We start from the raw sequence: 26,183 nt of genomic DNA, 5'->3' as shown, positions 1-26,183 counted from the left end.
GGCAGCAGCTTCAGCATTAGGAGGAAGTGGGTCTTGATCTTTCCCTACTTTATCCTCCAAATTTTTGTTTTCCATTATATGTAGCACAAGAGAGCGTACCCCTAAGCCACACACACTCGGCAAAGCCTTTAAAAATTATATGCGGCACAGGAGAGTAGCACTGGACTTATACTGCTGAATCAGTGAACTTTGTAATAGCAGTACCACTGGACTTATACACTGCTGAATCAGTGAACTTTGTAATAGCAGTACCACTGGACTTATACACTGCTGAATCAGTGAACTTTGTAATAGCAGTACCACTGGACTTATACACTGCTGAATCAGTGAACTTTGTAATAGCAGTACCACTGGACTTATACACTGCTGAATCAGTGAACTTTGTAATATATCAGTACCACTGCACTTATACTGCTGAATCAGTGAACTTTGTAATATCAGTACCACTGGACTTATACTGCTGAATCAGTGAACTTTGTAATATATCAGTACCACTGCACTTATACTGCTGAATCAGTGAACTTTGTAATATATCAGTACCACTGCACTTATACTGCTGAATCAGTGAACTTTGTAATAGCAGTACCACTGGACTTATACTGCTGAATCAGTGAACTTGGTAATATAATATTGCAGTACCAATGGGCTTATATACTGCAGGATTGGTTTTGCAAATTTTGTTGTAATTTTTTTTTTGTATTTTTTTTTATAACTTTTTTTTAATTTTTTAAACACTTGGGAATAATGGGGAAATAACTATGCCCTTAGAAGCACAGAGCACAGGACACAGGACCACTGGACCACTGGACTGAACAGGGCACAGCACAGGACCCAGCAGCACCACTGAACTCAAAATTGACAGAGCACAGCACACAGCACCACTGGACTTTTACTGTTGAATGTGTGAACTTGGTAATATTGCAGTACCAATGGGCTTATACTGCAGGATTGGTTTTGCAAATTTTGTTGTAATTAATTTTTTTTTAAATTATTTATTTTTTGGTATTTTTTTTAATAACTTTTTTTTATTTTTTAAAACACTTGGGAATAATGGGGAAATAACTATGCCCTTAGAAGCACAGAGCACAGGACACAGCACCACTGGACCACTGGACTGAACAGGACACAGCACAGGACCCAGCAGCACCACTGAACTCAAAATTGACAGAGCACAGCACAAAGCACCACTGGACTGATACTGCAGAACACAGCACAGCACAGCACAGCACAGCACAGAACTAAACAGCACAGCACGAGATCTACCAGGACAGAGGACCACCTAACACACCCTCCCTCTACCCTGATCAATGCCCGAGTGAAGATGGTGGCGACTAGCGGGGAATTTATAGGATCCGAGTATCGCGAGATCCAACAGCGGGATTATGACTCAGAGCCTCGGTTTCAAGTTTTCATTTGGCGCCAATACCCGGATCTGTCTCGGATCCGACTTGGATCGGAAAGGTTCGGGTGGGCTCGGATTCACAAAATCCGAGTGCGCTCATCTCTACTGTGTATGTGCTGAAAGAGGATCTCAGGGAAAATGTAACCCTGTCTGCAGCCTGCTGCTACAGACTAGCTGGGTTTTTACCTATTTTCTTATATATTGTGGCAATGAGGCATATTTGTCACAGTTCACCTATATGTATGTGTGTGTGTGTGTGTGTGTGTATATATATCTATAATATAAATGTCTAGTGGCATGTGTTAGTCTGTCTGTGTGTGGAAAAAATAAAACCAAGCTGCAGCGCCACCTGCTGGGCGGAGTTATACACTGACCTACTAAATTCTTAGTGTGTGTGTGGAAAAAAAAATTCAGAAAGGGCTGAAATTTGGTATACTAAGATGTTTTTAATTTGTTAATTTAATTTGTTAATTGTTAAAAGTGTTTATATATATATATTTTTTAAATCTTTATATATTTCTTGAAGGAGAAGTGACAGTTGGGAGTGGTTGGTGGTTGCCGGGGGTGACAGTGGGGAGTGGTTGGTGGTTGCCGGGGGTGACAGTGGGGAGTGGTTGGTGGTTGAGGCCTGGGCTATGGCCCAAATGCATGACAAGAACCTTTTTAATACCTTAAGTGGCTTGATTTGACTAGAATGCATGAGTATCATGCACAGGTTAACTTGTGTATATATATATATATATATATGAGAGAGAGAGATAGATACACACACACTACCGGTCACAATTATTAGAACACCCCATTTTTCCAACTTGTATTGAAATTTAAGCAGTTCAAGACCAGTAATAACCTGGAGGTTAAAAAAATAAAAATTTATGTAAGCAAAACTGAAAAGTAATGTAACTTTCTGAGCTATACTAAAAGGCCTCTTTCAGGGAACAAGTAATGGGAGAACATTAAGCCCTGAAAGTTGCTGCGAACAATTCCTACAGGTGTCCAAACTTTTGTTGATTACAAACCCCTGTCTGTATAAGAGCGATGTTGGAGCAGACTGTTATTACACCCTCTGAAGCATTATTTGGACAGTATTGTTCCGCAGGAAGTAGGATATTGCTAAAAGAATGGTGAGAACAAAGCAATTAACAAAGGAAGACAGACAGACTGCAAGACCTACACGATTCAGTGTTATTATTATTATTATTATTATCATTTATTTGTTAGGCGCCACAAGGTGTCCGCAGCGCCGTACATAGTACAGACAGTAAACCATACAGAGTTAAACAGTACAGAACAATAAACACAAAGTACCAGTGCTTCAGAAACTGCGGGACAGACAAATGGAGTAAGGACGGAGCAGAAGAACAGGTGTGGAGACACGAGGGAAGAAGTGCCCTGCTCAAACAAGCTTACATCCTAAGGGAGGGTGGACGAAACAGACACGAGAGGGAGCGGTGATACCAGGGGAGAGAGGGAAGAGCGAGCAGAGTAGGTGAGGGGTTAGGTGGATGATTGGTAGGCTTTAAGGAACAGGTGAGTTTTAAGTGCTCGTTTGAAGGAGCACAGCTTGGGAGTGAGACGGATGAAGCGAGGGACAAAGATAACAAAGATATATATAACAAAGATAACCAAGATGTCAGCGAGTACAGTTTCCTACAGTATGAGAAAGCGCTTGGAAACTAGAGGAAACTCTGAAAGACTCAAAGCCACAACAAAATCGTAAGACAACTTTCTGAGAGTCATCATCTTTCATGATAAGCAGCTCCCAGGACAACAGCTTCCAGCACAGCTTAACAGCAGTCACAGTAAGACCGTCTCAGTTTCATTTTTGAAAGAAGACTTGGAGCTGCAGGTTTGACAGGTCGAGTGGCAGTAAGAAAGCAATTGCTAAGCTGGTAAAATAAAACAAAGAGGTTTGCCTGGGCCGTGCAGCACCGTCGGTGGACTAATGAAGACTGGAAGAAGGTCAGAAGGACTGATTTAATCAAAATTTGAAATTTTCAGTTCACCACACAGGGTTTTTGTCCTCCATTGAGAAGGTGAAAGGATAGTTCATCAGTATGTGACACGAATTGTCAAACATGGAGGATGGGAAGTGTGATGGTCTGGGGCTCTTTTGCTGGATCCACAGTCGGCAACCTGCACGGACTGACTGACACCCTGAAGCCAAATAGCTACCACAGCATTTTGAAGCCCCATGCAATGCCCTCTGCTATACCTAGTTGGTCAAGGGTTCATCCTGCAGCAAGATAATGACCCAGAACATATCTCCAGGCTATGTCAGAACTACCTTCCAGGAAAAGAACAGGACGGTAGGCTTCAAATCATGGAATGGCCAGCACAGTCTCCATATTTATACTCCACCCTTCTTTCCAGTATAGCCCAAACCAGCTTGGTGAAAGAAAAGCTACCTACAAGTACAACACATTAGTGGGAACTTCTGCAGATGTTGGAAGGAACTTCCTGAACAGTATTTGATGTCCATTGTAGAAAGAATGCCAGAAGTGTGTGGAGTTTATAACTGCAAAAGGTGGCTACCTCGGAGCGTAAAACATGTAGATTACATTTTGTTAAGCAAAATGATTCCATGATCTAATTGTTGTCTTGTTGTCTTTAGTTGTTTATTTATACTGTGCTTTCATTTCAGAGTACATTGAGACATTAAACTGAGTAAATTTCAATAAAAAGTGTAAAAATAGAAGTGTTCTAAAACTTTTGACTGATAGTGTGTGTGTGTATATGTTTAAAAAAATAGCCATTACATTAAAACCACTGAGAAGTGAAGTGAATAGTGAATAACAATGATTATCACATTACAATGGCACCTGTCAAGGGGTGGGATATATTAGGCAGCCAGTGAACATTCAGTTCTTGATGTTGATGTGTTGGAAGCAGAAAAATGGGCGACTGTAAGGATCTGAGAGACTTTGATATGTGCCAAATTGTGATGACTAAACGGCTGGGTCAGAGCATCTCCAATATAGCAGGTCTTGTGGGGTGTTCCCAGTATGCAGTGGTTAGTACCTACCAAAAATGGTCCAAGGACAGACCATCCAGGAACAGAGTCATGGACGCCCAAGGCTAGCTCATTGATGCACTGGGAAGTGGAAGGCTAACCCGTCTGGTCCAACCCCACAGAAGAGATATTGTAGCACAAATCGCTGAAAAAGTTCCTGCTGGCTGTGATAGCAACCTGCGATGCATTGTGTGTTTCTGTGTATTGTGCTGCTTAGCTGCATACTCATCAGAGTGCCTTTGCTGACCCATGTCCACCACCAAAAGCACCTACAATGGGTACATGAGCACCAGAACTAGACCATGAAGCAATGGAAGAAGGTGACCTGGTCTGATGAATCACATTTTCTTTTACAACATGTGGACAGCTGGGTGTGTGTGCGTCGTTCACCTGGGGAAAAGATGGCACCCGGATGTACCCTGGGAAAAAAGACAAGCTGGGAAACCTTGGGTCCTGGCATTGATGTGGAAGTTACTTTGACACGTACCATCTACCTAAACATTGTTGAAGACCAAGTAGACCTCTTCATGGCAGCGGTATTCCCTGATGACAGTGGCCTCGTTCAGCAGGATAATGGGCCCTGCCACACTGTAAACATTTCTCCAAGAATGGTTTGAGGAACATGACAAAAACTTCAAGGTAATGACTTGGCCTCCAAATTTCCCAGATATCAATCAGATCGAGCATCTGTAGGATGTGATGGAAAAACAAGTCCGAGCCGTGGAGGCCCCAACTCACAACTTACAGGATTAAAGTATCTGCTGCTAACGTCTTGGTGCCAGATACCATAGTACACATTCAGAGATCTTGTGGAGTCCATGCCTCGATGGGTCAGAGCTGTTTTGGTGGCACAAGGGGGACCTACACAATATTAGGCAGGCAGTTTAATGTTGTGGCTGTTATGCTGACAGGTAGTCCCTCAGTCTAGATTAGCTCTGGCCTAGCAAGGCACGGAATCTAACAGCCCCCTGGTCCCCTCCAAGAACCGCCGCAAGGCGGGATGTTTTTTTGCTGCTGGGAAACTGCAGGTCGCAGCCCTTGGTTTGGCCCCTGGGCATGAGAGGTATATAGGAGAAATGGCCCTGGAACAATATAACAATGGGTCTGGGTCTGGTTGGCAGAAGCACTACAGAAAGGAACAGTCTGCAAAGAAGTCAGGAGGTAAGTAACCTGTTGGTCTGACACAGCTTAGCGTCATAGTGCTTCTTTTACACAGGAGCAGCAAGGATTTTAAAATCCCCATGAGGGATCATGTGACTTGAGCGCACTCGGTAGTGCCGCGCGGTTGACAGAACAGGAGACAGGAGCGAGGAGCAGGTAAGTTTTCTTAAAGTGGCTGATTGGTGTATATGTGTATGTTGTACGGTGGCTGACTTACCACGTACATTTAGCAGTGACCTCTCTCGCAGCTAGCCAGCTCCAGGGTGTGGATGTAATATGTCCTTGTAGACAGGAAAAAAAACAAGCACTTATTCAGATTACATTTACCTAGGATGTGACGCCTGTAAATCAGACTAGAGATGGGGAGGAGCTTACAGGTATAAGGCTTTGAGTTCCCTGTGGGTGGGGCCATCAATACTGGATGCTGGTCTATTCATTAGTTGAACTATGTTCAATGCTAGAGATTGCCAAGGGAGAATTGGACTTCTGTTTACTTGTCAGGAAGGCAGCAATATACAAACAAAAGACTGATATACCAAAAATACTAGGACACGTCCAAGATGATGCTCAGTGTCATAAGTGTCGTCGTGGGATGCTTAGTGACGCCAGATTCCTCTTCACTCTCAGACAAACAAATGGAGTGGAGGTGATAATAAAGGGTCTGCTAGCACAAGTGGCTACTGCTAAGTAGCCTATCTTGCACTGGTCCAGTTTAACGTTGTTTACTGAGTCTCAATTGTCCTAAACCAGCAACCAATTTAAAAAAAAATATAAAGAAGACTCCTGTGTGGTCTGTGAAATTATACTTGCCCGGAATAATCGTGACAGGAAGATTCACACTGCTGAACGTCATCGTAAGATCAAACTGTGACATGACCTATGAACATTTAAAGCGTCTAATGGCGAAGATCTATGACACATATGATGGGTGCGGTAAGTATTCTCGATGGAAGAAATCCCGACGGAACATATCCGTACACATTTATCCCTCCATGTATAAAATACTTACGCCGAAAACCCAGACGCGATGTAAATACTTACATAACCAATACTTACATGACTAATACTTACATGACTAATACTTACATGACTAGAATACTTACAGTAAAGAAATCCCGACGCATAAAAAGATGAAAAGAAAGTATTTCCTTACGGAATAAATACGGACACCAGAAATACTTACATGGAATTATTCCATACAAACACAAAATACTTACACAATATATCCCTACAACATATGAAATACTTACAACAATAATACTTTCAAGATAAAAATCCCGACACACAATTTATAAATCCCTACAACTATAATGTAAATGCCGGCAATTAAATCTATATTCCGCCCCAAATATTATGGTGACAATATAATGTATATCGTGCCCGCCCACAAATGTCGTCAATTAAATTTTTAACCTGGCTATCAACTAATGGCTACAATGTCATTTATATTGTTCCCGCCCACAAAAGCATGCCTACAATGTTATGCATATCCGTTTTGGAATTTTTTGTGTAAGTATATATTCTATGTAAGTATTTAATATATGCGGGATTTTTAGACATCAGCCAATCTTCCGTGTAAGTATTTTTTCCTTTGGGATTTCTTCCGCGTCTTTACTTTCGGTTTCAGGATTTTCATGTCAGGAATTGTTCCATAAGTATTTCTTGTGCCGGGATTATTACCTCCCCATATGATATGTTGCTTTACATCTCACATAGATATTTTATTGCTAAATTTTAATGGAATAAAGAGTTTTAACACAAGCCATTTCTCACATGAAAGCTGCCAATGGAAATATTACATATAATTGATTTTCTAGTAACATTTCGAGCTGTTTCTATCCCCTGCATTGCCAGTGATTGGTCCTTGTGAGCTTTATAGGGTCCTTGTTTTTTTTAAAGTTCCGTTTAAGCTGCAATTTGTTCCATTCAACTGAACACCGCTAAGCAATGGGCGACATGGCTGAACACATGTGTGGATGTATCCGGTCAGTGCAGAACAAATCATGCACTCGTACGTACTGTGAAAGTTCTCTGCAATTGGTATTTAATACATTGTTTTGTTTGTTTGTACTTACTGTATTGTGTATCACATTGTGCTGTAAAAATAAATAGGGGAAGATTTGTACCTGTCGTCCGGCTTGAACACGTGACGCTTCACGTCCTTCAGGTGCCTCTTGAAGAGATGCTCCATGGTGCTTAGTATCGGGTGGTTCCTCTCGATTAGCTGAGCTGCGCGAGGGTGGGAGACCAGCCAATCCATGATGGCCGCCAGCCGCTCCTCCTGTACCGCCTGCAATCACCAACATTAAGGGACTAAGGAACAAAATGGGCAGCAAAAGTGCTTTGAAATGGGGAAAATTTTCATCACAATTTAAACGTTTTTTCATTGTGTAATTATATAATGTTCCTTGTTGCGTTTTGTGGTGAGTGAAAGAAACATTTATCTCTCTCTTTACGTCAGTGAGTATTTATATATTAGTCCATTATATAGACAATTAGATAGGAGCCGTTTTCTTCTGTGCTGGGTCCCTTTGAACCCTTTATATTTGTCGTACTTACCAACAGAGACAGACCCAAGTTTTATATATTTACCCCTGGATATTATAACCAGGTTAAATACACATCCTATCCTGCAAGATCCTCCTGCACTGCACATGACAAGACGAGATTCATCAGCTTAGCGGTTGTGTGAACACGCCAACAAGGAGCGAGGAATGTAACTCGCTACTGCTGTCATATGAAGTATACAGACATATGAAGGCAGCTGTGCACGCATCTCATGTAAATGTTTCATGTATTTATGTCACTTATTTAACAGCATTCATCTGGCAATGTCTCTAGATATGAAATCAGAACAATAATCTCCATGCCACATAAAGAGCAAAATATTGTCACAAACAGTAACCAGAAATATTCTTAGAAAAGTGATTCAGTGCTGTGGCTTCAACCTAGTGAGCTGCAGTCATATAAATAGTGGTTCAACACCCACGGGGGCTGCCGTGGTTTGCATCCCAACACCCCAAATCTCAAATGTAATTTGTGTTCATTAAAAATAAGCTGCTTTTATAACCATATACAAAGCGGTTGTCACGAGCCGCGGCGGTACTCACAGCCGCCGCGGATCACTTCCTGTCTGCCCCAGCGTCCCGACCGTCACCATGACGACCGGGACGTCACTTCCCTCCAACTTCCGGCCGTTGCCCAGCGCCGCGTCTCGGCGGCCGGGCGCACATGCGCACTAGAGGCAAGTAATCAGATTCAGCCTGTGTCTGAATTAGCAGGTATTAGCCTGCAAGTGGGGATTTCAGGGCTAAGCCCTGATTGGTCTTTCTAAGTATCTGGCAATTAGCCTGCAAGTGCGGGACAGGTTCTGATTGGCTCTTGGCTGTATTTAAGGCAATGAGGTCTGCTGCCTCATTGCCGGTTATAGCTTCTGTTGCCAGTCTGCTGACCTGCTCTGTGCCTTGTTCCTGTCTCTTGGAATCTCTATTGACTACCCGTGTATGACCCCTTGCCTGGATTTGGACCCTGCCTGTGTTTCTCGTGACCTTGACCCCTGGCTTGGATACCGACCACCCTGTCTGCTCGTGACCCCTGACCTCGGCTTGTTTATCGGATCTGCTATCTGCTGCCAGCCCTTGACCTCTGCTTGGACTCCACTTTGCTTGCCTGGGTTCTCCCCAGCTGGTACACACTTCACGACCCTCTGTCAGTCTGCAGCCCAGCCTGTCCCCACCATCAGGGGCTCCAGTGAACACCTGACTGGCAGAGTAGACTCCGTGTTGTGTTGTACCGGCTGAGAGGAGTTCCTAACATTATAACCGGCCAAACACGTTCCGGAGACGAGGTTGGTATGGAAGAAAGCGAAACCAAATCGTCTCCTCTTCAAGCCCTGGCGGGGTCATGTTGAGACCCTCTACCAGATGATCCGGGAACTGTCCCAGCGTTTGTCCTCCTCTGGCGAGGTTCCTCGGATTACACTGCCCATTTCTGGTTTGGTTGATGAACCCAAGTTAAATTTGCCGGACCGGTTCTCCGGAAACAGAGTCCTGTTCCGGAATTTTAAAGAAAGCTGCAAGCTCTATTTTCGGCTGAAACCTCGGTCTTCTGGTTCAGAACAGCAGAGAGTTGGAATTGTCATCTCCCTCCTGCAGGGTGACCCCCAGTCCTGGGCTTTCACCCTACCACAGTCGAGTCCTATTATGCAATCATTGGACTCTTTCTTTAGTGCATTGGGCCTCCTCTACGATGACCCAGATCGAGTTGCCTCCGCCGAGGCTCACATATGGGCCTTAAAGCAAGGTCAGCGTTCAGCAGAAGAATACTGCGCTGAATTCCGCAGATGGTCGCCTGACAGTGAGTGGAACGATCCAGCGTTACACAGCCAGTTTCGCCTAGGACTGTCAGAGGAGATTAAGGATTCACTTGTGCAGTATCCTTTCCCCGCCTCATTGGAGAGCCTTATGCAGCTTGCTATTAAAATTCACAGGAGAATCAAGGAGAGGAGGACTGAGAAAGAGTCATCTTCTTTTTCATCTGCAGTTATTCCAGCCTCCACGGCTGTTGAGAAGCCTACGCACTCGGGGGGCGTTTCACCTCCCTCCTGAGGGAAGGGACAAGAGACGGTTACAAGGTCTATGTCTCTATTGTGGCAATAAAGGCCACTTCTCCTGCTCCTGTCCATACAAACCTGAAAAAAGAGCATGTCTGGAAAAGGTTCACTTAGGCTTCCAAATTGTTTCCCAAAAGAATGCTGTCCTTATTCCCGCACAAGTCGCTTTCGGTGCCAGTTCCGTGGCCCTGTCGGCCTTCATTGATAGTGGAGCTGCAGGCAACTTCCTCGACATCGGGTTTGCCCATTCTGCTGGGATTCCTATGGTGAAGCTTCGTTCTGCAATTACAGTTTGTGACCTAGATGGGAGTCCATTGCCTGGAGGAAAAATTGTTTTTGAGACCCCATCACTACAACTAAACATAGGAGCTCTCCATTCCGAGGCAATAACCCTCTTCCTTATCGACTGTCTGTCGGTCCCGCTGATCCTGGGCCATCCGTGGCTTTCCCGTCATATTCCTGTCGTGGATTGGGCAAAAGGTGAAATTGTCCAGTTAAGCTCGTTTTGTACACAGTCCTGCTTGACTCTGCCTCTGCGTGTTATCCAGTCTATTCCGGAGCAACTTCCCTCACAATATCATGAGTACTGGGATGTGTTCTCCAAAAAGGCTGCTGACACTTTACCACCTCATCGAGACTTCGTCTGTGCTATTGAGCTGATTCCTGGTTCCAAGTTACCTAAGGGGCGCTTGTATTCTCTCTCTGGTCCCGAGACAAAGGCCATGCAAGCTTATATTGAGGAAAATCTTGAAAAGGGATTTGTCAAGCCATCCAAATCTCCTGTAGGTGCCGGATGCTTCTTTGTGTCAAAGAAAGATGGTGGACTGCGGCCCTGCATTGACTACCGGGGCCTTAATTTAATTACAGTCAAGAACACCTATCCTCTCCCTCTCATCTCAGTGCTATTCGATCAGTTAAGAGGTGCCACCGTCTTCACCAAAATCGATCTCCGTGGAGCGTACAACCTCATCCGCATCCGAGAGGGAGATGAGTGGAAGACGGCATTCAATACACACTCCAGCCACTATGAGTATCTGGTCATGCCGTTTGGCCTCAGTAATGCACCTGCTGTATTTCAAGACCTGATTAATGAAGTTCTCCGTGAATTTCTTGACCACTTCGTGGTTGTCTATTTGGATGACATCCTGATATACCCTCAGTCGCTGTCCTTGCATTGGAGTCATGTTAAGCAGGTTCTCCAAAAACGTAGAAACCACCATCTCTTCGCCAAGTTGGAGAAATGCGAATTTGAGGTACAGAAGGTGTCATTTCTGGGATACATCATCTCTCCGGCTTGCTTCTCCATGGACCCAACTAAAGTCCAAGCCATTCTCGACTGGGTACAACCCAACAACCTCAAGGCCGTGCAGAGGTTCTTGGGCTTCGCAAATTATTATAGAAGTTTCATCCGCAGTTTTTCTGATATAGTGGCTCCTATAGTCGCCCCTACCCGGAAAGGGATGGATTCCACTAATTGGCCTCCTCAGGCGGTAGCTGCATTTGAAGCCCTAAAAAGAGCGTTTGTATCTGCTCAAATCCTTAGACATCCCGATCCAGATGTTCCTTTTGTGTTAGAAGTGGATGCCTCCGATGCCGGTGCTGGCGCTATCCTTTCTCAGAAGGATCCTTACACTCACCGTTTGCATCCATGTGCATACTTCTCTCGTAAGTTCTCTACTGCTGAAGCGAATTACGATGTGGGCAACCGAGAGCTATTAGCTATTAAGTGGGCCTTTGAGGAGTGGCGTCACTGGCTGGAAGGAGCGGTTCATGTTGTCTCTGTGATTATGGACCACGAGAATCTACAGTACATCCAGTCGGCAAAACGGTTGAATCCCAGACAGGCCCGCTGGGCACTCTTCTTTACCCGCTTCAATTTCGTAATTACGTACTGACCTGGTTCTAAAAATGTCCGGGCAGATGCTCTGTCTAGGAGCTTTATGTCGCATCACATTCCTGTTTCTGATCCTCTACCTATCATTCCTTCCTCTGTAATCCATGCCGGACTAACTCAAGATTTAAGTATGACGCTCCATAGATTCCAGAAGATAGCTCCTGCTAATACTCCAGGAAATCGTCTGTTTGTTCCAGTCCACTTGAGAAAAGCGGTCCTTTCTGAGGCACATGACAACAAGACAGCCGGGCATCCTGGAATCCATAAAACATTGGAAATTCTTTCTCGTGCCGTGTGGTGGCCCTCGTTATCTGCGGATGTCAGAGACTTTGTCCTCTCCTGTGAGACTTGTGCAAGGAGTAAGGTCCCCAGGAACTCTCCTTCAGGCCAGCTTGTTCCGTTGAACATTCCCTCAAAACCTTGGACACACTTATCAATGGACTTCATCGTTGATCCCCACCCTCTGCAGGACATAATACCATATGGGTGGTTGAGGATCGTTTTAGTAAAATGTCAAATTTCATACCGCTAACCAGACATCCCAGCTCTAGAAATCTGGCTGTTCTCTTTGTCCAACATATATTTCGACTCCATGTTCTTCCTGTTGATATTGTCTCAGATCGTGGTTCTCAGTTTGTTGCGCAGTTCTGGAAGTCGTTCTGTACCCTTCTTGGAATAAAAATCAGTCTCTCATCTGCGTACCACCCTCAATCTAATGGCCGAACTGAGAGGGTTAACCAGTCCCTGGAGCAGTTTCTACGATTATACACCACTGAATTCTACGACAACTGTTCCTCTCTGTTACCCTGGGCAGAGTTTGCGTACAACAATTCCTGTCACTCATCCACTCATACTTCTCGTTCTACTGTAATTTTGGTTTCCACCCCAGGTCCAATTCTTTATATTCGCTCAGGTCCGCTGGTATTCCAGAGATACGTTATACAGCTACAGATCTCAGAAGTATCTGGAAGAAAGTTCAGTGCTCTTTAAAACGAGCCTCATTTTTCTCTAAAAAAAATTCGGATCGCCACCGTACCATCTGCTCATTCAAAGTGGGCCAGAAAGTGTGGCTTTCAACACAGAATATTAGGCTTAGACAGCCTTGTAAGAATCTGGGGCCTAAATTCATTGGTCCGTTCATGATCATCAAGCAGATTAATTCGGTAGCTTTCAGATTAAAGATTCCTGGTTCACTGAGGATCCCCAACACTTTTCACTGTTCTCTATTTAAGCCGGTGCTATACCAGAACCAGTCCCAGCCTCCAAATTTGCCTGTGAGAAATATGAATAAACCACCAAAATACATTATCCAGAGGATTCTCGACTCTAAAAAAAGTGCAGGGTCAGGTGCACTTCCTAGTGCAGTGGAAGAATCGCGGATTAGAGGAGCGGTCCTGGGTCCCGCAAAGACGACTGCACGCTTCAAAGCATTTGAAGGAATTTTTTAAAAAATTCCCTGGGAAACCTGGATGTCGGGGTCCCTCGACCCCTCCTCAAGGGGGGGGTACTGTCACGAGCCGCGGCGGTACTCACAGCCGCCGCGGCTCGCTTCCTGTCTGCCCCAGCGTCCCGGCCGTCACCATGACGACCGGGACGTCACTTCCCTCCAACTCCCGACCGTTGCCAAGGCAATGGCCGGACGCCTCCTCAGCGCCGCGTCTCGGCGGCCGGGCGCACATGCGCACTAGAGGCAAGTAATCAGATTCAGCCTGTGTCTGAATTAGCAGGTATTAGCCTGCAAGTGGGGATTTCAGGGCTAAGCCCTGATTGGTCTTTCTAAGTATCTGGCAATTAGCCTGCAAGTGTGGGACAGGTTCTGATTGGCTCTTGGCTGTATTTAAGGCAATGAGGTCTGCTGCCTCATTGCCGGTTATAGCTTCTGTTGCCAGTCTGCTGACCTGCTCTGTGCCTTGTTCCTGTCTCTTGGAATTTCTATTGACTACCCGCGTATGACCCCTTGCCTGGATTTGGACCCTGCCTGTGTTTCTCGTGACCTTGACCTCTGGCTTGAATACCGACCACCCTGTCTGCTCGTGACCCCTGACCTCGGCTTGTTTATCGGATCTGCTATCTGCTGCCGGGCCTTGACCTCTGCTTGGACTCCACTTCGCTTCCCTGGGTTCTCCCCAGCCGGTACACACTTCACGACCCTCTGTCAGTCTGCAGCCCAGTCTGTCCCCACCATCAGGGGCTCCAGTGAACACCTGACTGGCAGAGTAGACTCCGGGTTGTGTTGTACCGGCTGAGAGGAGTTCCTAACAGCGGTAACTGACTTAAGATGCGTGCCAGGGGGCAGCAGTATCATAGGCACCTGATTAACGTCACATAGACTTGTGTCCTGCTGGAACTCATGTTTTTAACCATATATTTTATTTGCAGCAAACACCCTTACTATTAGGCATCGATAAAGCTACTGAAACCTCTCTAACACAGAAGAAACAGATCCCTCATCTTGTGTTCTAAAAAAAAAATATTCTTAAACTCGCACACAAAAGCGTAACGTTTGCCCGGACAACAACGAAGTCACCAGTAAGTGTAAGTTAATCATTCGCAAACAGCCAATCACAAGCAGATTGCTAGCTCCTGGGACCGCCATCGCCATCACCCGTTATTTACACCGTCCCCTGATCACCTGCAAATATCTCTATCTCAGGCAGAAATCTATTTCTTACTCCCAGTCTGCATCTATTCGCAGGAGCGCAAACACGCCCTTACTGTGCTCTGCCAATGTGAGAACGCCACCATCCCGCCGATCCAGGCCTAAGTGGCATAACCATGCAGACCCGCAGGGGCACGTATGCGTGCCGCCCGCTTTTCTGGTCATGAGCGCATTGATTTTACACAAGATACGCTACACAAACTGGCACAGTACTCACTCTGCGTCAGCCCCAACATATCTGTCTCTGCCGTAAACAAGCGCACTAATACAACCAGCATAATAGGAGTCATAATAATACCACAAATAGTATGCTAATAACACCTATATTTCAGTAAGAGCTGTATACAGTTTACATTACATCAGTTATTCTCCCTCCATTCTGCAGCCAGGGTAATGCACAACGTACCAGTTCTCCTTGGAAGAGCTGCACTGTTTCTGAGGTTTTCTGAAACAAATAAACATTGGTTAATGTCATGCATACTGGAAAATGAACACTAGATGGCAGTGTTAGTTTAGAATTAATTATTCCTGTCTATATTCAACCAATATAAACTTCTCAATATTGTTACATGAAAAATTCATCATTATATCTGAATTCTGCTCACATAGGGTGATGGAGTTTATGATTGTGTGCTGGTTTTATATAATGTGTAACAGGCCAGGAAGACTTTGTGATCTATTGTATAAAGTCTAGCACTATTACTCCCATTACTATGTATGTTTTATTACTTTTATCCCTAAATAGTACAGATACATTGTTGCATACTGCCTTAGTTCAATACTCCAAAACATAGGTGGGCCTTTCTACCTTTCATGTAAACACAACATGTAGATGGTTCTGTATAGGAACAACCTGTGTTGTATTAGAGGGTGGAATGTATTGTGTCACCTTTCCATGGCATGTAAGCTTAGATGTGTTTACTCAGAAAATAATGCCTAAGTTGCACACTGCATGCTGCCATATTTACTGTGAACGTCTATCTCATAGCTTCTACATCACAATACTGCAAACTTTGAGAAAGATCCTCAGCTCCCAATCAGCAGAGGTGGAGATTCTGGAACTAATTTAAGTCCTCCTATTTAATATATTTATCACTTTCATCTAAACGTCTGTTACTGCACATGGAGTCTAAATAATGAATGAGTTAAAAATAAATGTTAATCTTCTGAAGTCAGTTCCACAGTAAATTCTTTATAAGACGTACAAAAACAAAATCACCAATTCAAATATAGAAAAATAAGTAACATGTATTGTTTTATTTCACATTACTGTGCAGTGTTTACAATTAATCTGGTGCTCTATTTAGAGAAGATTCTGACGGTAGTTGATATACTTATTACTATATGTGAGTTATAACATTAATGAGTTCTTTATATCATTATTATTGTACATCATATAAAGATGATTGCTGATTTACCCAGTAAGAGTGGGGTATATTAAAACAATTTCCTGGCCGCTTTGCGTCTCACCCCTGTGACCTCATCTGTCCGCTACACGGAGTCTCTGCCGGCTGCAATCACTGAACAGAGGTTACAATCTCCGTATAATATAACCAGATTCATCAGAAAATCTTATTCTCCCAATTTCCATCATAATGACACTTTATAAGACTCATTTACTTCTTCTTCAGACTGCAGGAAAGATAATGAGAAGAGCCCTGAACGTGTCTTTTGATGGCTGAGTCTATTCATTACTCTGCAGTAACTTACAGCTCAGAGACTCTTCTTAAAGAGAAATATCCGAAATGGTATAAATGGGTTTTCAGGAGCTGCTAGGACGTTGGGGCATGAAACGTGTTTACATTTATAATTACCCCAAATAAAGACAAATGTTCCCATCTGTGAGGTAAGTGGGCTTTGGCCCTGAAGATATGTTTATCGGAGCCACTAATGATATTAATACCCTTTATTTATAAAGCACTGACATATAACAGTAGATTAGTAAAAGTTGTAGGAGAGCGTGTAGAAGTGAATAGATTAAAGTCATCTGAGGGTTGGGAGCCCTGGTAATCAGATTTTGGCTGAGGCTCCTGTGTTTCGGTTGCGTTCTCTATGGGTCCTGGTTGTATAATGAGTTGAACTGAACATCCACATAGATTGGAGGGTTTGGGGTAAAAGCTATTGTGTGATCTGCCCTTAGTTTGGCTTTATGTAGTTTCCCCTAGAAACTGAGGTTGTCGTTAGGTACTCACAAGTCACGACTCTCGCAGGAGGTCTTCACCTGTCCGTTTAGGAGAGCGCGGTTCTCTTACCTTCATAGTGTCTTTATATAAGAACCGCGCCAGAGCTTCACACAGGATCTGCGTGTTTCTTCTCAGCTTCGTTATATCTACCTGAGATCTGTAACATACAATATAATGATAACTATACACCCCTTAATATGGACCATTACGTAGCCCAGCTGTCTTTATACACTGATATTCTGCATTCCCTGAGGGCCAGGCTCTGTAATGTGTCTCCTATGTGATATATCGCAGCGGGGGGATAGGTGACTGACTGGCACCAGATAATCCAAGGCTGGAAGGTGGTAACTTTTCCCCCAGGAACAGTAGAATCTGACAATTAATAAATTGTTACTGGGTGTTCTGCATCCATTGGGGCCTATTTAATAACATGGTGCAAGCAGCAATGATGCGCTGTAACCCATAGCAACCAATCACATTGCAGATTTCATTACTCTGCTTATTTTCTAATTTGGAATGTTGGTTTTTGTAGTCAAATTCAATAACGTCCGCCCCCCCCCCCTTGACTTCAACCACACCCTCTCCACCCAAGCTACCCTATCTGCTCCAACCATACCCCCTTCACTCAGATCTACTCCAACCACGCCCTCTCCACTCAAACCACACCCAAGCCTGCTCCAATCAAGCCTTTGCCACCAAAACCACACCCAGATCTTCTCCAACCAAACCACACCCAGGTCTGCTCCAACCACACCCTCTCCACCCAAACCACACCCAGGTCTGCTCCAACCACAACCGATCCACCCAAACCACACCCAGGTCTGCTCCAGCCACGCCTTTTCCATCCAAACCACACCAAGATCTTCTTCTCCAGCCACGTCTAATCCACCCAAATCACGCTAGATCTGCTTGGACTGCTTCAACCATGCCCAATCTACCAAGACCATGTTCCGATCTGCTCAGCCACACCCGATAAGTCAAAATTGTGTCCATTTCTCAACAGACCACGCCCCTTTTTTAGTGCTGGAAAGTGTTGGCAGGTATGCTAAAATACTTATATCTGATTGGAAGTGGTGGGTTACAGCTACAGATGAGCGAAACTGCAGTAAAATGGATTTGTACTGTGGGACAGACTCCAACGACCCTCAGGCAATTTCCCTCTAGAATCAGAGTTACACAAATAATTAAGTTATGGACAATGGAAAATGTTTGGACTTTTCTCTGCCCTGATTCATGTCTTGCTGATTCGAAGAAGATAGATAACCATCTGCTACTAATTATGTATCTTCCTGTTTCCTATATATACCCCGACTTTTCCCCGTTTTAGACGCACAGTCCATCTTCTGAGCAAAAACTTTAACCCTCTTCTTTGGTGGTGGTAGTGAGCGGAGGGGCCAGAGGCCGGACTGAGGGAGCGGAGGGGCCAGAGGCCGGACTGAGGGAGCGGAGGGGCCAGAGGCCGGACTGAGGGACAGTGGCGGATCCAGGGGGGGGGGGCGATCGGGGCGATCGCCCCCCTTAGCAGGGGCTTGCTGCCGGCGGCTGCACACTGTGCAGGTCCGTTCAGCAGTGACAGTATGCTGCCCGGCTGCTCTGATTGTGTTTTAAACACAATCAGAGCAGCGGGGCAGCACACTGTCACTGCCGAGCGGACCTGCACATACTGTGCAGCCGCCGGCAACCTTAGAAATTAGAAAGGGGGCGGGGCCTAAATCGCCCCCCCTAAAATCGCCCGGGGTATAGCAAAAGTCTGGATCCGCCCCTGCTAAGGGAGAGGAGGGGCCAGTGGCCGGACTGAGGGAGCGGAGGGGCCAGTGGCCGGACTGAGGAAGCGGAGGGGCCAGTGGCCGGACTGAGGGAGCGGAGGGGCCAGAGGCTGGACTGAGGGAGCTGAGGGGCCAGTGGCCGGACTGAGGGAGCGGAGGGGCCAGTGACCGGACTGAGGGAGCGAAGGGGCCAGAGGCCGGACTGAGGGAGTGGAGGGGCCAGTGGCCGGACTGAGGGAGCGAAGGGGCCAGAGGCCGGACTGAGGGAGCGGAGGGGCCAGTGGCCGGACTGAGGGAGCGGGGCGACCAGAGGTGAATTTCTGAGGTGAAATGTCTTTATGAAGAATTTCCAATATAACACAATATCATGCCATTTAAACAATTTTGTAATCTGGTGCCATGTTGTTACCCTGCATGACCCTGACCTGAGTGGAGGGATATATGCCGGTGGCCTAGGTAAGGAGGGGGATTTCCTTGGACTACACATTATTAGAATCCTGGAATGTCCTGAGGTATCGTATACTGTAGGTCATATTTCACAATAACCGTGTGTTCAAACTGGATTAAAGCTAATAACATAATGGAGGAGAAGCAGCAGAACAATTATACAACCCAGAATTGTGCATTTAACAGTATATTGCATTTATTGCTCACATTATAGGAATTTGAAACCCCCCCTTTAAAAGTACCAACATTTACTGTCCACACACTGTCAGAGCCCCAATTTATCAGTTTCTTAAATTGCACCAGCACATTGAGCAGACGATGAGTCACATTGTACAGGTGCTCAGCTCTATCGCTGCAGCCCCCAGACACAATGCATATCTGTTATTCGCATGATATTTTCCATTTAAATAGTAAATTAAAAAAAATGAACTATGCAGAAGCCATGTGGTTTCTTCTGCAAAACCAGGAGCCATTTCTATGAATATCAATATTGAAATAAACATCCACTAACACTGACTATATATCTATATATAATATGTGTGTGTGTGAAACATCTCCGGCCGCCTGGTTCTGTGCACTGTACAAAGAGCTGACATAATGCTGTATAAACTACAAAACAAATCACCACAGAGAACAAACCGACGGCCTTCAAATCATCACTTAAACACATTATTGTATGATTTGTGGCTGTATTTTCATCTAGGATTGTCGCTCTGAATGTGGGTGACTGAGGACGGCCGGCGTTTCTGATGGGGACAATGTACAGTGTTAATATCACTCTGCCCAGAGGAGTGGGGGGATAAACAGGTACAGTTTATAATATATGTATATATTATGGAGAGTTCTGATGTCATAATATCCATATAATTTACAGCAGGGCTACATTGTTCCATGTATGCAACAGTGAAACCTTACATCCGAACAAGAATCAGTTACCTCTTTATTCTGTCTGTAACAAATTCAGGTCATTATAATTCCATTTAGTGTGAATTCGCTCTGGTTATGCGCTAGAAAGGGACGTACGTCAAAGAACGTTATTGGATGCAATTCATGTCCAAACACAATTGACACAAATGAGAGGTAGACTGGGGAAGTGAAGGGGTGAAGCAATATAATCTTTATTTCACTTGAATCTTGATATTTACTATGGACCTTAAACACTGATAATCCCACCCCCTATTTACAAGCCCTTCCTAGCATTGTGTAACACACAAGCAGTCCCCTCCTAGTGTAAATATGTTCATCTAAGAACTGGGCCGATATTCAGGAGAACGTAGATTGGTCACCTGGTGTCTAGGATGGTGTTCTTCAGCCATTGATTGTGAGTGTTCAGATGTGATACTGTGAATGCCGGGAGTCGGCGTAATCCAAACTGCTCGTGTTCCCAGGCGAAAAGATTTTCCCCCAAATTAATCTTCTTGTGGATTAGTGAAAAATTAACACCCAGAAATGGAGGAGACTCGATGACCTGGAATGAAGCAACAGATGCACTATTTACAAATCATAAAATGTAATCAATCATTAATAGACAATAAATCTGCTTTCAGTGATGTTTTGCATCTGTTGGACAATATTTATGGTAATGCTGTATATAATTTGAATGCAAGAACATTTTGTGTTGCAAATACTGGACGTTCTCGAGAGTTCAATTACCGATTGAAGCGCCTTCATGAATTCCCACTGAGTGGTCCCTTCTGGTGGTGGTCGGGAGACATGAAGGTGAAGAGAGTCCCCATTGGCTAGTGTATCCAGGCACAGGACGAAGGCCACGTTCTCATGAAGAACACTGGTTTCTACAAGGACAGTAATCAGAGAGTAACAGATCAGTCAGATAAGCAGGTGATATATATTATAGGGTCAGGATACAGATGTCTATAGTCAATGTTCTGTCCAGGAAAGGCACCGACCAGCCAAGACACCGGTGTAATGATTGTGGTTACAATGTAAGGAAGAATTAAGTCCAATATCTAGAAAAAGAGGTATTTAGAGGCAGAAACAGCCTTAGTAACATATAGGACACTAATGACTGTCTGGATATTGGACTTAAGATTCCAGCAGTGTTGGTCGGGTGACCAGACCGGGGGTACTTTGGGTGGATCTTGCCTCCCAAATCTCTGGAAATAACAAAGCAAAATGCCCATTTACATCTCAATGGATTAGGCCGATTTATTCACTTAAAAACAGTAATAAAAAGTGTTATGTAAAGTTAGGTGAGTGGATATTCATCTGCTCGATTCATTGAACAAGACATCCACTGCCCACCATTTGATGTATGAGAACTTTTATCCCTTGGCATCTGTGCTCACCATATGGGGGCCTTTGGTGGGTGGAGTTTATGGGTGAGATCACATGACTTGAATAAAACATGAGCGAGCCAATCTATATGTTACCTAAAGGGTCCAGTCATGAGAGAAGCTGCAGTAAATGACGGGGGTGAAGTGTCAGTACGTTGTACAACTCCTGTTCTCTAACAAAACATTCTCAGGTAAATTGTCAAACCTGAAAAACTAGACATGAAATTATTTACTGTGGGCTGTTCTATGGACCAATTTATTCACCTCTCTAATTAACTTATGGAACTACCCCTCATTTGCAGTGAGAGCTGTCTTGTAAATGAGATTATTCAGAGACAATACATAGACACATATGTAGCGGCTGTTGGTCAGTAATTGTGTTTAGTTAGTGGTTACGTTGCTAATGGTGAAGGGTTACACGGCCTGGCGTCATACCGGAATGGTCGAGATGTTCCTCTATCCAGCGCTTGCTGCCGAGGTAGTTAAATTTCCCTCCTCCCGTGAGAGAGAACAGGATGTTATATCTGAAAGAGATCACAACAGATATATAATAATACTGACCTGGAGATCAGACATTGTGTTACGAGAATAAAAGATTCTATGAGTAAATCTTCATAAGGAAATAAATGTTATACTTTGCTTTGTATAATTAGGGGATGACTCAGAGAATCACAGAAATGTAGAACTATGACAATCAGTTCATTATGGGCCTGAAACCCGCGTTTAGTATTATACGCATTTCTTTTGGATTTGCCCACTCTCAGAGTCATCAGGGCGCAGATCTCAACATACATGCGCTGATGAAATCTGGGGCAGGTCTGCTGTCCTCTACTACACAGACGCTCCAATAACTTTGTGGATTATAAATTTGCAAAAGAACGCAGAGGTACAAAAGTAATCAAAGAATTGGGAGACGGGACCAGGAGGACGGTAGATGACGATGACCCAAAGATGGACTGGATAGAGAGGCCTGATGGATGGACCTCAAAGGAGGAGAAGGAAAGAGAGGACTCAGAGGGAATGGCCTGGAAGGTGCAGCACGGAGAGAGCAGGAAGTCTGTGCCACCGCCAGGTCGGCCTCCTGACCTGCTCATCTATGTCTGAGATAAATCATCAGAAGTGTCTAAATCTAAATCTCAGTTCAAAATAAATATTTGTTTATATGAAAAGATGGACACTACTGTAACATCCTCACCTGGGCTGACTCCGGGGGTTATTGTAGAGTACATGGAAGAGACGAATCATTTCCAGGAGCACAGAAACACCACTGCCATTAGAATCGGCCCCATAAGCCAACCACTGTGGGGGGATAAGGGAGATGGGGTTAGTTATACAGTCACTGGGGGGGTTATAGAGGAGGTGGTTAGATATACACTACCCATGGGGCGGATACAGATGAAGGGGTCAGATGTACAGTCAGTGTGGGGCGGATACAGATGAAGGGGTTAGATATACACTACCCATGGGGCGGATACAGATGAAGGGGTCAGATGTACAGTCAGTGTGGGGCGAATACAGATGAAGGGGTTAGATATACACTACCCATGGGGCGGATACAGATGAAGGGGTCAGATGTACAGTCAGTGTGGGGCGGATACAGATGAAGGGGTCAGATGTACAGACACTGTGGGGCGGATATATAACAGGATATTAGATATAAAGGCATTGACAAGTATTTATATTTACCTGTAACAGCAAAAGCAACATTTTATGCTACTAATACCTCAGTATTACTCTCCTTGGCAGCAGTAATTTACTCTACTCCCTGCAGTGCCCCAGTTGATAACTTACCGGAGCGGCTCCGAAGGAGTCATAATGAGCGACGACAACAACTGTAGGGAGTTCGCCAACTTCCCCGCGCCCCGGGAGCTGCCCCTGTGCAGGAGAAGACACAGACAATAACTTACATGACGACACTGAACATACGTGGGCTCAGTACTTACTACAGTTATATCCTATGTATTAGAAGCACAAATAAATGAATATTTATGGCAGAGCATCCAGACACTGGAGGTTTTCACACAGTATTATCACAGGGGCCTTAGAAACACACAACGGAATCAGTGTACACATAAAGGTGACAGATTAATACACTGAATATTACCTAATGAGTCTTTTATTACAGAACTACGTTATAAGAACACAAGGTCCACTTGACACCCCATTCATGTAATTGGGAGCAGAATTCCACATGTCGCCCCTCTGACCTCCAGTAATAGCTCATTTTCTGCAACATAAAACCAATTTGCTGAGTTGACATTTCTCAGGTTCCAATTAAATGATCTGAAAATGTTCACTAGATATTCAGGAACGTGCTCTCAGCATCTGTGACTGTATGTTCCCTGTATGTGGTCAGTGACTGTATGTTTACTGTATGTGGTCAGTGACTGTATGTTCCCTGTATGTGGTCAGTGACTGTATGTTCCCTGTATGTGGTCAGTGACTGTATGTTTACTGTATGTGGTCAGTGACTGTATGTTTACTGTATGTGGTCAGTGACTGTATGTTTACTGCATGTGGTCAGTGACTGTATGTTTACTGTATGTGGTCAGTGACTGTATGTTTACTGTATGTGGTCAGTGACTGTATGTTTACTGTATGTGGTCAGTGACTGTATGTTTACTGTATGTGGTCAGTGACTGTTTGTTCCCTGTATGTGGTCAGTGACTGTATGTTTACTGTATGTGGTCAGTGACTGTATGTTTACTGTATGTGGTCAGTGACTGTATGTTTACTGCATGTGGTCAGTGACTGTATGTTCCCTGTATGTTCCCTGTATGTGGTCAGTGACTGTATGTTCCCTGCATGTGGTCAGTGACTGTATGTTCCCTGTATGTGGTCAGTGACGGTATGTTTACAGTATGTGGTCAGTCACTGTATGTTTACTGCATGTGGTCAGTTACTGTATGTTCCCTGTATGTGGTCAGTGACTGTATGTTCCCTGTATGTGGTCAGTGACTGTATGTTTACTGCATGTGGTCAGTGACTGTATGTTTACTGTATGTGGTCAGTGACTGTATGTTTACTGCATGTGGTCAGTGACTGTATGTTCCCTGCATGTGGTCAGTGACTGTATGTTTCCTGTATGTGGTCAGTGACTGTATGTTTACAGTATGTGGTCAGTGACTGTATATTTACTGCATGTGGTCAGTGACTGTATGTTCCCTGTATGTGGTCAGTGACTGTATGTTCCCTGTATGTGGTCAGTGACTGTATGTTCCTTGTATGTGGTCAGTGACTGTATGTTTACTGCATGTGGTCAGTGACTGTATGTTTACTGTATGTGGTCAGTGACTGTATGTTTACTGCATGTGGTCAGTGACTGTATGTTTACTGTATGTGGTCAGTGACTGTATGTTTACTGCATGTGGTCAGTGACTGTATGTTTACTGTATGTGGTCAGTGACTGTATGTTTACTGTATGTGGTCAGTGACTGTATGTTTACTGTATGTGGTCAGTGACTGTATGTTCCCTGCATGTGGTCAGTGACTGTATGTTCCCTGCATGTGGTCAGTGACTGTATGTTTCCTGTATGTGGTCAGTGACTGTATGTTTACAGTATGTGGTCAGTGACTGTATGTTTACTGTATGTGGTCAGTGACTGTATGTTTACTGTATGTGGTCAGTGACTGTATGTTTACTGTATGTGGTCAGTGACTGTATGTTCCCTGCATGTGGTCAGTGACTGTATGTTCCCTGCATGTGGTCAGTGACTGTATGTTTCCTGTATGTGGTCAGTGACTGTATGTTTACAGTATGTGGTCAGTGACTGTATGTTTACTGCATGTGGTCAGTGACTGTATGTTCCCTGTATGTGGTCAGTGACTGTATGTTCCCTGTATGTGGTCAGTGACTGTATGTTCCTTGTATGTGGTCAGTGACTGTATGTTTACTGCATGTGGTCAGTGACTGTATGTTTACTGCATGTGGTCAGTGACTGTATGTTTACTGTATGTGGTCAGTGACTGTATGTTTACTGCATGTGGTCAGTGACTGTATGTTTACTGTATGTGGTCAGTGACTGTATGTTTACTGCATGTGGTCAGTGACTGTATGTTTACTGCATGTGGTCAGTGACTGTATGTTTACTGTATGTGGTCAGTACTGTATGTTTACTGTATGTGGTCAGTGACTGTATGTTTACTGCATGTGGTCAGTGACTGTATGTTTACTGTATGTGGTCAGTGACTGTATGTTCCCTGTATGTGGTCAGTGACTGTATGTGGTCAGTGACTGTATGTTCCCTGTATGTGGTCAGTGACTGTATGTGGTCAGTGACTGTATGTTCCCTGCATGTGGTCAGTGACTGTATGTTCCCTGCATGTGGTCAGTGACTGTATGTTTCCTGTATGTGGTCAGTGACTGTATGTTTACAGTATGTGGTCAGTGACTGTATGTTTACTGTATGTGGTCAGTGACTGTATGTTTACTGTATGTGGTCAGTGACTGTATGTTTACTGTATGTGGTCAGTGACTGTATGTTCCCTGCATGTGGTCAGTGACTGTATGTTCCCTGCATGTGGTCAGTGACTGTATGTTTCCTGTATGTGGTCAGTGACTGTATGTTTACAGTATGTGGTCAGTGACTGTATGTTTACTGCATGTGGTCAGTGACTGTATGTTCCCTGTATGTGGTCAGTGACTGTATGTTCCCTGTATGTGGTCAGTGACTGTATGTTCCTTGTATGTGGTCAGTGACTGTATGTTTACTGCATGTGGTCAGTGACTGTATGTTTACTGCATGTGGTCAG

At 44.4% G+C, this 26,183-nt stretch overlaps 1 protein-coding gene across 1 annotated transcript in view; it reads right to left on the bottom strand.

Annotated features, from left to right (window-relative positions):
- LOC142102382 (BOS complex subunit NCLN-like) overlaps positions 1 to 26,183 on the bottom strand; it is a 43,425-nt gene that overhangs the window by 10,270 nt on the left and 6,972 nt on the right. Inside the window, exons 5-12 of the mRNA XM_075187235.1 lie at positions 23,223 to 23,306; positions 22,627 to 22,730; positions 21,867 to 21,955; positions 20,791 to 20,930; positions 20,424 to 20,605; positions 16,994 to 17,081; positions 15,148 to 15,186; positions 7,703 to 7,866 (exon numbers count right to left, since the gene is read on the bottom strand). Of these exons, the coding sequence (XP_075043336.1) occupies positions 7,703 to 7,866; positions 15,148 to 15,186; positions 16,994 to 17,081; positions 20,424 to 20,605; positions 20,791 to 20,930; positions 21,867 to 21,955; positions 22,627 to 22,730; positions 23,223 to 23,306 (890 nt within the window). The remainder of the gene's footprint in view (positions 1 to 7,702; positions 7,867 to 15,147; positions 15,187 to 16,993; positions 17,082 to 20,423; positions 20,606 to 20,790; positions 20,931 to 21,866; positions 21,956 to 22,626; positions 22,731 to 23,222; positions 23,307 to 26,183) is intronic.

Source organism: Mixophyes fleayi, chromosome 1, assembly GCF_038048845.1.
Source record: "Mixophyes fleayi isolate aMixFle1 chromosome 1, aMixFle1.hap1, whole genome shotgun sequence".
Lineage (NCBI taxonomy): Eukaryota > Metazoa > Chordata > Amphibia > Anura > Limnodynastidae > Mixophyes > Mixophyes fleayi.
This window is presented reverse-complemented; position numbering and strand designations above follow the sequence as displayed.